General features: G+C 37.8%; 1 protein-coding gene across 3 annotated transcripts in view; it reads right to left on the bottom strand.

Annotated features, from left to right (window-relative positions):
• LOC149259359 (lysM domain receptor-like kinase 3) overlaps window positions 1-9,063 on the bottom strand; it is a 247,618-nt gene extending 238,555 nt beyond the window's left edge. The window contains exon 1 of one of the 3 annotated variants that reach the window (XR_016257464.1): window positions 7,828-9,063. Coding sequence is in view for 2 of the 3 variants with exons in the window: in XM_089418184.1 (XP_089274310.1) it covers window positions 7,828-8,443 (616 nt within the window). In the remaining variant the exon portion in view is untranslated. The remainder of the gene's footprint in view (window positions 1-7,827) is intronic. The other 2 variants (XM_089418184.1, XM_089418194.1) reach the window with 2 other exon arrangements.
• Between the last annotated feature and the right edge of the window lie 5,446 nt (window positions 9,064-14,509).

The raw sequence follows: 14,509 nt of genomic DNA, 5'->3' as shown, positions 1-14,509 counted from the left end.
GACAGAGCATCCAAACAGTTAATAAGACAATCTCCATCCATCAGAAGATGTCCATAGATCAGAAAACATATAACTGTGGGGCTTTGATGACTAATTCAGACTTATCTATCAATTTTTGAAGCATACTCAATTTGGAGACATAAGAAACAATGTTGTCCATAAACCGGCCGGTTTAGGGCAGATAAGAAACAATGTTGTCCATAAACCGGCCGGTTCCGCCCTAAACCGGCCGGTTTTGACCGGTTAGGGCCTGTTTTTGGGCACATAAGGTAATAAACCGGGTTTGTTAGGCCAGTTTGGACCGGCCAGGCCTCCAACCGGCCGGTTAGACAGGTTACCGGTTTTTGTGGCCGGTTTTTAAAACTATGGTTTGCACTTACCTGTTTAGCTCTTGTAGATGGCAGCTTTTCTTTGCTCCTCCAAGCTCCTCATCCTTCATTCCTCCAAGCTCTCCTCAAACCTCACAAATCTGATCTCAAAAGCTAGGTATCTCATCTCTTCTCCAAACTCTCTTCTCCTCTCTTCTCCAAGCTCTTCAAAGATGCAAGAATGAGGAAAAGAGAGGGGTGAAATGTTTTTAACCTCATCCTCTCTTTTCCCTAACTCACCCTCAACTCACCTAAAGCCCCCTAAACCCAAGTTAAATGCAAAAAATAAATAAATAAATGCCTACCACATGGAACTGTCCACCTTTCTCTCAGATCTGCTCGAGACCCATGGTCGATCAACGGTTGATCCATTCGGGAAATGCAAATTGGGGCCCCGAGGATCCATTTTCCAAGAACTGCAACAAAAAGGCAGAATCGCAGATCCAATTTTCGGTTTTGTCTAAGGATTAGAGGTGGATCTAAATGGGACACGAATCTGCCTTCAGATTTGGGGGGCGGATCCTGCAATATTGGGTACAACACATTTAATATGCAAGTCATACAATAGGTAGGCACGATTTTCAAGGGCATACAAGGCACAAATTTCGAGGGTCGTACAACACAAATTTCTAAGCAAGTTGTGCATAACTTCCAAAACAACCTAGGCACAAAAATCGAGGAGATGAGGCAACACAAATTTCTAGGAAACAAATCCTCCTCTTTCATTGGTTTGCCAATAGGGGTTTTCCCAAGGTCATTTGACCAAAAACAGCTACGTCAATTTATTTTGTGCATGCTTGTGTTTTATCTCAACAAAAGTGAAAAAGTAGAAGTAGATTCTATGTGTTTCAATTTGTGAAAATATTCATATTTATGATCGCAGCATATTAAATGTTGGTTGGGTATTAAACTTAATGAGGAATGACTAAACTTGAAACCAGAGTGGGTCTATACACCGAATTTCTACAATTTAGAATGTAAAAAGGCATCTACCTGAGGCAAAATCAAAGATCACATATGAATAGACTACTAGAAGAGTTGAAAAGGAACATTGTGAGAAAGTTGAAGAAGCCTTAAATACAAATGAAGTCAAGTTAGAGAAACAAACAAAAACTGATAGATGAATGAAATTGATAATGAGTATCATACTTCAACTCCAAATCAAGACGACAATATAAAATGTCATTAGAAATACTTGAAGAAATTGAACTCCATTTTGAGGGTGTGAAGGACAACTATGATGGTATTATCTCAAAATTAGAAGCAATTGAATATCCAAAAACAAAAGATAAAGCACATCATTATAACAAAAAAGACAATTGATAATAAGATTATGGAAAATGAACGCAAAACATCAAAGGGCAAACCACATCTACACCCTCACTGCCAAGAAAGACAACACGAAATATGGGAAAGTCCACATCAGCACTACCAAGGACACAGATTGCTTAAACAATGAACGTGACATTGAAGAACAATTATGTAACATGATATTATCAAAGACCAAAAAGTACAACCAATGGTAGAAGTTCCAAAAATAATATGAGACATCAAATAAAACAAAGGAAAGAGTAATATGTGACATCAAATAATCAAGGATTGACACCAACAAGAATCAAATATGAATGGATGGATAATTAACAGTGGCAAAAAGGCAAACACAAATCTAAGGAAATCCTCTCACTTGGTTTCATCACATGCAAATCCCTTGATTACAAAGCTTTGAGAACAAACCTTTTAGAGAGGTCTACTATGTTATGACTCTAATTGGGGAATACATGTGATCAAATGTATAGGTGAATAGTAGTTATGCCTAGTAGTGACCCTACATGGACAATGAGTGAGAATATTGTACCATTGTTTTTTATGTTAATTGATGAATATAATATATGAATTTGCTTAAGTTATTTGTGAGTTCTTCTCCTAATGAATAAGGATTTTTTATGTAACTCATCATAATAATACTTTTGGAATGGTGCTTAGAGCCTATATTTGGTGTACATTGTGTAAGTAGGTTTATCATGTTATTATGTGGACTGGATTCACATGAGTGGATTCAAAGGTTACCTAGACTTGATCCAAATACATCTTTTAGCTTCAATGTATCATGAATAAGAGAGGTGCTTTACATCATGGGGTGGAAGAGATGTTGTGTGTCTCCGTCTTTGTATGTTTGTGTAGATTTTATAAAATAAAACGAAAATCAAAACCAACGTTTTATTATTTTTAATAAGCATAGTGTTAAATAAAAATCAACATATTGAATATTGTATTTGCAATAAACAACTATAAATAAATTAGCATGGATACATCTTAACCTGAAGAAGGAAAGAAAGGTCAAGGGCAAACCATAGTGTTTATTAAATAGTATTAAAGGATGTAAAAACATTAAGGTTTACACCTCAAATTTTTTTGTCTCCCTCAATGTTTATAGTTTGATAGATCAAGGATCGAGATGGATCTATGTTGGTTACCCTATAAAGATAGTTTGGACCAAATGTTAGGGCTTTACTCCTTTTCGTATAAAGAAGGGTTTTCTTTTCTCTATTTATATCAATCTTATCTATCAATAAAATACTACTTTTTTTCTCAACAAAAAGTCACTTGGAGAAGTCCCCTTCCATTCACCCTTTAGATTTGCAAATGTAATCCATCTTTGGATGAGTAGGGAAACCCAAAGTTTTGTTTTTTGGAATTTCTTTATTCATTTGAAATTCATTTCTAACATATTTCCTATTGTTTATTTCAATCCAAATCTATATTTGTAATAACCTAAGTCACCTGACACGGGGATACGAGACACGTGTGACACACAAATACAAGACTCTGACACAAGACACGAAGACCCCCCCGAAACATGACAGGTAGGACACTTTATATATATATATATATATATAGAGAGAGAGAGAGAGAGAAAGAGAGAGAGAGAGAGATTAAAAAAATTAATAGATATTACACAAATTCTCATGATGATACAAATTCAATCATACATGTACATTGTAACATTATGCATACAATCATGATTCATCAATGATACAAGTTTACAACTAGCACTTACTACTACATCAATGACAAATACGATAAATTGACATTGGACAAACACAAGAAATTAACCATAAACTGCAGTTTTCTCATTAAGTCGTCAAAATCAAAATAAATTACATAGTATTGAGTGTTGAGGACCACTGACTAGGAATGCCAATGGCAAATAGCAAATACAAAACAAGGTAGACACTAGAACCCGGAACAATAGAATAGGAAGGAAGAATCTCATAGGTTGCTACCAGCAGGCTATAGGCTATGCCTATAGCTCATCAACATCAAAATCAGCATCAGTACCACCACTTCTCTCTTCTGCATCCTCCTCCTTTGTATCCAATGTAATCTTTGCATCTACTGGTGTGGAGGATGACCCCTCAAGAGTATCACCATCATCAAAAGTGACAAGCTCTAGCATTGGCTCAGTAAGATCCAAGTTGGCCAATGCCAACTCAACACTGTTGCTCAAATCCATATCATCAAGAAACACATTCCACATCTTTGTCTTTCCCTTCAACCACTCCTTCCTCTGCCTGTAAAGAAGACGAAGGTTCATGTGCACATACACAATTCTCTCTACCCTAGACTAGCAGACCCTAATGAAATTGAAAGAGGGGGGGCATTACCAATGGGGACATTCTTCCCCTTTTTCTGCCTGTTTCTTGTTGCCCTTGATTGAGCCATGAATACTATAAATAAAGAAAAAATGTATTGTTGTAAGGCTATGCATGTAAACAAAATGGACAGGTAAACATTTGTAGCAAAACTAGAAAAAAAATGGAAGGGAAATCCACTTACCTGAGCTTGAATCACCTCCAAAACACTCTTATCTCCTTTTTTGGTCATTCCCACAATCCCACAACAGCCAAACAGCGAATGCAAATGGACAAATGTGGCCCAATTCTGGGTTTTATTAAGCATGCAAGTCGCTTTTTTGGCAAACGCATGTCTGAAAATCATGATTCTCTTAAGGAACGAACAGACTCCTTGACATGAATCCCAAAATTCAGACATGCATCAGCAGCAAATCGAACACGACACACTGGATTCGCAACACATGGGGGGGGGGGGACAAATCTGGAGATTTAGGTAATAACAATGTGTCAATTCGCACAAAGAGACATTACAAAGACCACAAGCATGTGAACTCATAGTTATCATCATTGCTATTTTGCAAAATTATATCCCTCTTGCAAAATTTTATATTTAATCACTTTTAAGGCTTATATAAAAGAAGCATGTGGCATGAATCAATATTGAAGAATTGATTCTATATTACCATTCACACATTTTCCAAATTGTAGTTCACCATAGCTTTTGATGCATGCTGAGAATTTGGCTAATATAAGTTAATAATGACTATATAGTGTATTCAACAATTCCTCAAATGTTAGCCCCGAGGGTTAGCTCAATTGGTCGAGTTCCCATCGCTAAAAGCACCTTGCTAATGAGAGGTCAAAGGGTCAATTCTCGTCGATGCCATCAAGGTTAGGCTTTGCTAATAAGCCAACGGGATGTGATCCCTTCAAGTGGATCTGCCCAAATATTTCCTTAAATATTAAAAAAATACAAAAACAAACAAACAAAAAGAAACCTCAAATGTTATACTATAGTTTGTTGTTGAGCGTTGAAGGTGATCAAATGCACTCATTTTGGTCCATTGGTGTAAAATGACTATGAAATCCTATAATTAAAAAGCTTGAACATGGATTAAAATCCAAACAAACATTAGTTGGCTTTCATAAAGGAAACTAAAGTTTGATAATTACAAACCAATTTCATATACTCTAAGGTTTTCAAGTTTTGGAAAATCCGACAGTGTTTAAAACATGGAAAAGTTTAATAAACCAATTTTCGTAAATATTTATCTTCTCAAAATGGAGAGTATAAATATTTGGTTACTATCATAGACCTATAGTTTGCTCAAATTTTCCGTTGCAAACTTGGGTTTTTCCCAAGTCTATTTCAACACCTAAAATCATGTGGCCTTGCATCAAATTCAAAGGCTTGGTCAACTTTTGCATAGTATAGCAAAATTATGCCTCTTCGCTTAAGGGCTTCCCATAACTTCATCTTAAGCTACAAACTTTCAAATGCCCTAACAAAGTTCATTCAAGAGTAGGCACGCATCCAACCATGGCCTATAAAACATCCCCTGTAATACTTAACCAGTGTTTTAATATTTAGCCAATACAAAGCAAAATATCCAACAATCATAGAAAGTCCACAACACACATGTATAGGCAGCATCCAAAGTAGTTGCCTTAACTTTATTTAGATGAAGAATGTTACGGATATATAACAAGGGAGTTGCAACCTTCTACCTTCAACTTGATTACAAATGTAAAATGAGTCTAAGGTAATATTTCCTTCTATCTACTACCCAACCAACTTACACAATCTAACCCCTAAAGTAATCACAAGCTTGCCTCCTACAAGTCAAGTTTTTATCTTCATCTCACTCAACAAATGCAATGTGCCCTACTATGCTTAACCTTGAACTTAGCAAAATCACAAAGCTCCTTTACGCTATAAATGAATGATAACAAATAAAGGATTGATACCCTACCTTTGAGGCATCCACTATTTATACAAGACTTGTCTTGCACTTGCAAGCGCCTCCAAGCCTAAGTGAACCCAAGTGCCCACATTGCCAACTTCAACTATGCTTGACAGCACCTCTACCCCCTTCATGACTTATCTACCGATGTCCAAACTCCAATGGTGCACCCAACATGTGTGCCTAGCGATGCTCGATGGATCCAATAAGTGCACCCAATGTGTTCAATGCATTTGGTTGCCCTTTGTGTTAGATCCTTTAAGCCTAACACTCAAATTAATGTGTTAGTAAATTTTTATACCCATATTTTTATTTCTACTGAAAACCCAGAAAATTTAAATCTGAAACCTACGCACAATTAACACCGCTAAGCTTCTAACATTTTATGCACACCAAAAACAGAAATTCGAGCACTCAATTTTTATATAGCTATTTACCTTGGAAAACCCCAATGTGGGGAAAAACTAGCAAAACGGGATTTTATTATGTTTCAGAAAAATATTAATACAACAGTACCAGAGATTTTACGTCCAATCAACAGCCCCAGAAAATTGGTCCTTCCCTTCTGCTTCGTACAGCCTAAAGCACAGCCTCTTTCCACAGAAACGCACAGCCCCTTTCCACGGCCCAAGACTCAGCCTCTTCAACAGAAAACTCGACCTCTTTTTCTTGTTCACTCATCCTAGAGAATGGCCCCTCTCCTCAACTACTCGACTTTCCTGTTTTTCACCCAAATCAACCCTCTTCTCTCTTATTCAAAGTGATTTCGAAAATAATGTGTCCTTCACTCACTCATTCCATCAATTTATAAGGATAATTCTTCTAAAGCGAAATACCATGGGTCATCATATAGTCTAAGTTTACATTAATTAATTAAATCAATGTACTTTTCCTAAATAAAACTTAGGAATAAATAAAATTGCTAAAACAAGTAATTATTACGTTGTCTTTTGCATACCTAGATGTAAGGCTTATGTAGAGACACCTGTCTGAGCTACAATTTTTAACACTCTATAGCAACCCCTAAGTGTTGAATGCCCGACTCCTTGAGCTACAATTTTTAACACTCTATAGCAATCCCTAAGTGTTGAATGCCCAACTCCTTGAGTTTGCATGGTGCCTAGGCACCCAAAATTATAAAAGCCAGTCAAGTTCTCTATGCCACTTTGTCAAACATCTATAGTGCATGTCTGAAGACAAAGTTGGCCACGGCAACCCTCTTTGCCTTTCCTCACCAAGTTCCCTTCCAAGCTTCTCTTGGTCTGACTAACTAATGCAAGCTGCCAAGGACTGCAATTGACCAAGGCACCAAAATTGATTCTCCTAGACATCAACCTTAAATCCAGTCTATCCATGCCGGTAAGTGACCACCAATGTGATCATGAGGCAAAAGTGCCCAAACCGATCCAAAATTAGGGCCTTACAATTACTCTATCATAAAGAAATAAATGTTCAGTTACTCCATGATCTATCATATATTGCAATTAACTCAAAATTAGGGCCTTACAATTACTCTATCGTAGAGAAATAAATGTTCAGTTACTCCATGATCTATCATATATTGCAATTAACTCCAATACGTTAAACACCTTCCTCCTTCACTAACATTTGAACTTGAATTTTTTAAATGGCAGACCAATTATTTACATAACAGCCTAACGCACTACAGCACGACCCGACAAATATGATGATATCGAATTTAGAGGCAATTCTTGTTTGAAGTGGATAACTCTATTATGATAAATAAAAGGGAATAACCAAAAGCGAATGTTGACCCTGCCTCTGAAGACAAATGGTGGCTCATCAAAAGTTGCATATTCAGCACCAATGAGAAGAAAGGAAAAGAAAAACCCAAGACACCTGAGTTCAGTGGTATATAGTAGACAATCCCAGCAGAAAGAACATTTGGGTCGGCGATATCATTGACAGTCTCGATATCTTTCATGCTCACTCCAAATCTGCTGGAAAGAGAAGAGAGGGTATCTGACGGCTGCAACACGTAACTCAGCATATAATTCCACAGGCTGCTGGAACACCCGCAGAGCAGATGCAAAGACACCACAGCCCCCAAATGCAGTTTTCTCGAAGCGTTATTGGGCATCCAGGCGAGCCCCCCGTAAGACATTTCCAGTATAGAACCCAAGGATCCCACATTCTCTGTCACGGTATATGTTGTATTGCTCAGATATTGCTTGTGAGTCGAAACGCAGGAGCAGTTCTTCTTGATAAAAACATGGCGATCCCCGGCGTCCACGCTCTGGTCTAAAGTTATGTCGTCCACAAGCACGTCGAACAGGCTCTCTACCTCGCCTAGGGATTGCGGTGGCCGAAGAGTGTAAGAGACGAAGGACTCGCAGACGCGGCCAACGTCCGAGCAGTGGAGGGGGGCGGAGAGCTGGGATTGTGATGGAAGGAAGAGGAATGTGCAGAATCCGACCATTAGGATGGGGAGAAAACGAAGAGTGATAAGCGCCATAGGGCTCAGGGGATTTGCAGAGCGTGGATTGAAAAGGGCATAAGGGAGGCAAAGGCAAGAGAACTCCCACTGAGCGAGTGAGCTGTTGTCTTCTCTTAACGGAGAGGGTCTCCTGACACCGGCGGGCCATGCTGTTTGTCGTTGCCCGCGCGATTGATGATTTCATGTGACCGGGAGTAACTAATCTTATGTCCAGAGGATTTGGATTTGCTTTTTAGTTAGAAATTCGGTAGAAACTTTTGGGTTTATGCAAAGACGATACTGCTCTGGATTTTGCAAATTCTGAATCTATCGGGATGGTGATAACAAAAAAAAAATAGAGAAATTATTTGCTACTCCCATGTAACCGTAGCTGTCCAGCACGGAGCGCCTGCTTCGTCCGTTCGTCCATAGCAGCGCAGGTTCGAATCCCAATTATAGGTTTACGATGGCGGGCATTAGAATAAGGTGGCGAACGAATTAAAAACAAATGTGAAGTGGAATCGAGCCACGTGCAGATCCCTGCTGGAGGGCGGAGGAACAGACTTGAACTGAACGTGAGGCGGACTGTTGTCATCGAAAGCATTTTACAGGGAATCGACCGTGCATGATTCCAGGACATTTTTAATGTCAGGTCTTTTAAGGCAAACTGTCTTCTCCCATCCAGAGGCCGGATCGTCTGTTCTTAGTCTTGTCTGAGGCAGGTACTACCATTTCCGCCCACTAGAAGTTTTATAAAATAATTTAAATATAAAAACCATTCCCGCCCACTCGAACTTTTAAAAGGTGAAAAAAAAATTAAAAATAAAATAATTTAAATATAAAAACAACATAAAAGGTGAAAAAATTTAAAAAATAAATAAATAAAAGGGAAAGGTATATTGGGCTTGGAGTATCCCTAAAATTGTTTTTGATTGGCTAAGAGCTTGCCTTTCTTGGACTTAAGGAAACAGCTTAACAGCCTAACAGCCCAAGACCCAGAGGAGATTGTCCCTTTACATACCACCGTCGTACAGGTGGTGTGGTTTTCCTTGAATAAGGGTGATGAGTCTAGCATGCATTCGCGGTTAGCAGTGAGAGACATTTGTCCTCGCCTTTGACAATTGAGTTATGATAGATCTTCTCACCTGTTAAAAAAAAGAGAAAGGTATATAGTCGTGTGGTTTCTTAAGTGCAAAAATTGTGCCAATTTATAGTTATAATTGTAATTATTATGATCATTACCAATCACTGGATTGTTGAAAAAAAGGGAAAGGTATATAGTTGTGTGGTTTCTCAAGTGCAAAAATTGTGCCAATTTGTAGTTGTAATTGTAACTATTATGGTCATTATCAATCACTAGGTTGATCAGGATTCATAAGTGGAGATGATGCATGAATATATGTGAGAGAGCGTGGGAAGAAGTGATCATTATAAACAAATTGATATTAATTCCTGGGAGTCAGTACCAACAACAAAATGTGAAGTGAAGTGAAGGATAGATTTTCTCACCTGTTAAAAAAAAGAGAAAGGTATATAGTTGTGTGGTTTTTCAAGTGCAAAAATTGTGCCAATTTATAGTTGTAATTGTAATTATTATGGTCATTACCAATCAATCACTAGATTGACTGGATTCATAAGTGGAGATGATGCATGAATATATGTGAGAGAGCGTGGGAAGAAGTGATCATTATAAACAAATTGATATTAATTTTGGGAGTTAGTGCCAACAACAAAATGTGAAGTGAAGTGAAGGATATGGTAAATTTCATATATGGGCGAGAGATGTTTACGTGGATATGAGTCAGAAGTTGAAGTAGATGTTCTAGAGTGTCTGTTTATGAATATATGTTATTAAGTTGGAGTAGATGGTGTTGAGGAGCATTTGTGTATGGAAATGTGTTAAAAAATATCTATTAATCTATGAGGTGTAAATTAGTTGGTTTTTGTGAGTTTTATTTCTCATCATGTTTTGGCTTTAAATTTTATGAGGAGAGGTTGAGGGTGATAGTCAATTATGGGGTTACACTAAACTAGGGGGCATTAAGGCTTAATCGAGTCTTGTACAGTCCTCATGACAAAATCTTGTTATTTGGTAGATCATTCTTCCATCCAACATGTAAGCTCACCCTAACCTAAGCACAACCTAGTAATGAAAAAAGAATATGTTAAGAAGTATGCATCATATGCTTGGTTTACCAACAAGGAAATGATAATGGTCTTAGTGGTTTATATCATTTTTCAATGTTGACAACAAGACATACACAACATATCAAACAAAAGGCAAAGGATCAAGCAATTACTCATAAAGTATCAAATGTAACAATTTAAAACCAATGTCAATGTAACGATAGTAGATGCCACCACTACACAAAATTAAATTGAAAAGCTATACATCTTTCCTAAAAAGCATGCCTACAAGGATGTTGTAAAAAATTAGGGAAATAATCAAGTATAAAGCCATGCAAAACATGGCAAAACTTATCCATTCTAGGAAACTCATAATTGACATGGATATACATATGCATTTACAATGATGTCTTCAAAGGTATCACAAAATTTTAAAAATTACTCAGTTATAAGGTCATGTGAGACTTGATTATTATAGGGAACTCTATGAGTTTGATGCAAAAATCCCATTTGAAATGAGCTCCCCCAATCAAATATTTCATTTATGTGTTGCACATGGTTGATAATATAAGCAACATATCTTTGAAATTCAGGATAATTTTTTGTCAAGTCATTTTGTCAAAAATCTAGGCAATCTCTTGATATGGGTTGGTGAGGTCGACAACATTTAAGATATGATTTCTAATGGGCTTCTGCTTCCACTTTTTGATATAATAGTGACTCGTGATTTTCTTTCTAAAGGCGATGATGGATTCATCCTCAAATCCTTTTAGTCTAATCGTCTTCTATATTTGAATATAGTGTGTGCATTTTATGGATGTGATATAAGGTGTTTAGGGGCCTCGCTGTTGTTGAATGGGTAGTGTGCGATTGGTGGTTGAGCCCTCCACTTGTTAGAATGTTAAATCCACCACCCTTCACATGGAGAAATGCATCCACATTTAATACTTTGAACTTTTTCATTAGCTTTGATAACTTGAGTATCATCCTTAATGTTGCTAGTGGCAGGGAACAAGTAATTTGCCTTGTCTTTAATTTGATAGGCAATTATATTGTTGAAAAATGCAGCAAGAAATTCTCAATTTGATTTTTGCTTAATTAAATTAAGAAAAATCGAATTTCCACCTCAGTAGACAACTTGGATACAGTTAACTTCTGTGACATGGCTTGCGACACCTAGTTTGCTCAGTAAATTTGAGTTGGAGGAGCAAGAGTTCAGTTAAGCATGTTTGATTGCTAATTTGCAGCAATCAAAGTTAGTTATCTCAAGTTGTTTTCCGTTAAACTAGTTCCAACTGTTGGAAAAACTAGTGGAAGGTCAATTGTGCAGTGGGACTTCAGTCAAACTCAATGATTATCTAGTTAAATGATCAATCAACCCAAAATAGCTAGTGCATGCAAAGAATTCAAGTTACCTAGTTGAGGTGGAGATTCCAAGGCAGTGTAACATCAATTGTAAGCTATTCTAAAGTTCACAAGTGTTGCATGCAACCTAATGATCAACCTGAGGAATTGTGCAATCCATTTTGGAAAAGTGCCTAAATAATAGGGGCCTAATTTCTCAAGGAATTGCGGAAGGAAATAGGCGCTCAAACATAGGCAAAATTTGATTAAGTTTGGGTCAGAGCTTCTTAGTGATCAGAGGGATAGGTTATGAAGTTGCAGTTTGTGCTCAATTGAGCAAAGCAATTGTAATATATCTTTATTCATCATATTAATGCAAACAAACATTGGGGTTTTTAGCAATTTGTTTTCCCCGAAAAAAAAAAATACTATTTGCATGTGTGTGATTTCTTATTGCATGTCTAAGATTTTTATTCTAAAATGTGAATTAATGTCTGTGGAGTAGTAGAGTAGGTTTGCGTCTTGTGATTTTGATTAAAACTTCATGAGCAGTTGCAAATCTACATTGTAATTTCTACATGGTATCAGAGCAGGATTCACATTAGAGCAGGAATTTCAAAGTTGTTTCTCAAGAGGTTCGAATTTGGAGTTCAGTGTAGCAGGATTTATTTAGAGTTGAGAAAATGGCCTTCAATGGACTAAGGCTAGAGTATGCCTTGGAAGGCACCTCTAATTGTGTTGTATGGAAGGATCCCATGGAGGCAGTATTGGATGACAATGGATTGCTAGAATACATCAAGACAGATATTGCAAATCCACTGAATTCTGAAGCCCAAAACCTTGCTCAGTGGAAGAAATATGTAGCCAAGGCAAGGAGAATAATCTTAGAGGGAGTACGGATCACATTATGTCAATTCTCCACAAAAAAAAACAAAAAACAAAAAAAAAAAACAAAAAAAAAAAACTTTTTTGTAATGTGGAAAGCACTGACAGAATTTTTTGAGAATAATGGTGACCACAGGAAGTTGGCACTGAAGGATAAACTTCGAAGTATCAAAATGCAGAAGAATGACACAATCCTGCAGTATCTGAGCAAGTTTACACAGTGTCGTGGTGAACTTGGCGGGGTCAGTGTTAATGTCCCTAAAGAAGACTTGGTAAGCCTAACCCTTATGGGCCTTTCGAAGAGTTGGCATAGCAATCAAGGTTCGGTGAATGGGAGGGAGAAATTACCGAATTGGGAGCAGTTATTGTCTGATTTGGTACAGGAGGAAATAAAGCGGAATACCAAAGATGGGACTTCATCCAAGGGCGAGAATGAAGAAAAAAATTCATTGGTTGGAAAGGCAAAGAAGGGAAAAGGGAAGAAATCTCAATCGAAACCAGAATCCAGTAAAGCGGGAAAGAAGAAAGATTTGTCCAGAACTAAATGCTTCCATTGTCATGAATTTGGGCACTATGCCACGAAGTGTCTACATAAGAAGGCAAGCAAGAAGACCTCAGGAGGAGCAACAGGTGAAGACTTGGCTTCATAGTTCAAGCTTGACTTTACCCTCATTGCATGCATGGCCAACATAGTGATGGGGAGCGTGTGGTACTTGGACACAGGTGCATCATTCCACATGACAAGGTGTAGAGATTTTTTTAGTGACTTGGAGGAAAAAGACTTGCATATGCACATAGAGATGGGGGACAACGGAAGGTATAACACGACCAAGATTGGTACAGTTAGATTTCAGAGGGAGTTAGGCTCCCCCTTCAGGCTTAAGGATGCCATGTTCATTTTGGGCCTAAAGAAAAATATCGTCTTTGTCGCAGTTTTGGAAGACCGTGATTTGATGTGATCTTTAGCAAAGGAAATGCATTCCTAAGACACATAACCAAGAGACAAGTGAAGAAAAACAGGGTTCGTGTGAAGAACATGTATAAGCTAGATGTGAAAGATTGTGTTGCATTAAGCACAAAGGTAGAGAAGGTGCAAAGTCATGATGTAGATGAACTTTGGCACAAAATACTTGGCCATTTGCAGCATGGCACCCTGAAGATTATGTAGTAAATAACCATAGGCCTCCCCAAAGGAGCACTTGAGCAGCAGGATGTATGAAAAGGATGTACTCTCGGGAAGTACACAAAATCCACATTCCATGATCGGGACAACAAAGCGCATGCAGTCCTTGAAAGGATTCACTATGATGTCTGTGGATCTTTCTCGACAACCTCCACTTTTAGGCACAAATATTTTGTCATTTTTATTGATGACTTCTCACGAAAGTGTTGGATCTTCTTCATGCGGAAGAAAGATGAGACATTCTCCAAGTTCGTAGAATTCAAGGCACTGGTTGAGAAAGAAATCGACAAGAAGGTGAAGGCTCTCAGGAGCGATAATGGAGGTGAGTACGTGTTTAATGAATTTAAAAATTTATGTGCAAAATAAGGCATTCAATGAGAGTTGATAGCACCCCACAACCCACAACAAAATGGGGTGGCTAAGAAAAAGAATTGTAGCATTGTGGGAGCAGCGAGGGTAATGTTGCATGACCAAGGCCTACTTCTGGACTTGTGGGTTGAGGTTTGCAACACAATAGTCTATTTGCAGCACCAGAGTCCTCATCAGATTATGGGCATGATTACACC

The sequence above is a fragment of the Pinus tabuliformis genome, chromosome 6 (assembly GCF_031772625.1).
Source record: "Pinus tabuliformis cultivar Carrire ecotype Pingquan chromosome 6, CPIR1, whole genome shotgun sequence".
Lineage (NCBI taxonomy): Eukaryota > Viridiplantae > Streptophyta > Pinopsida > Pinales > Pinaceae > Pinus > Pinus tabuliformis.
The sequence above is the reverse complement of the archived record's forward strand: the minus strand, read 5'-3'. Positions and strand labels throughout refer to the sequence as shown.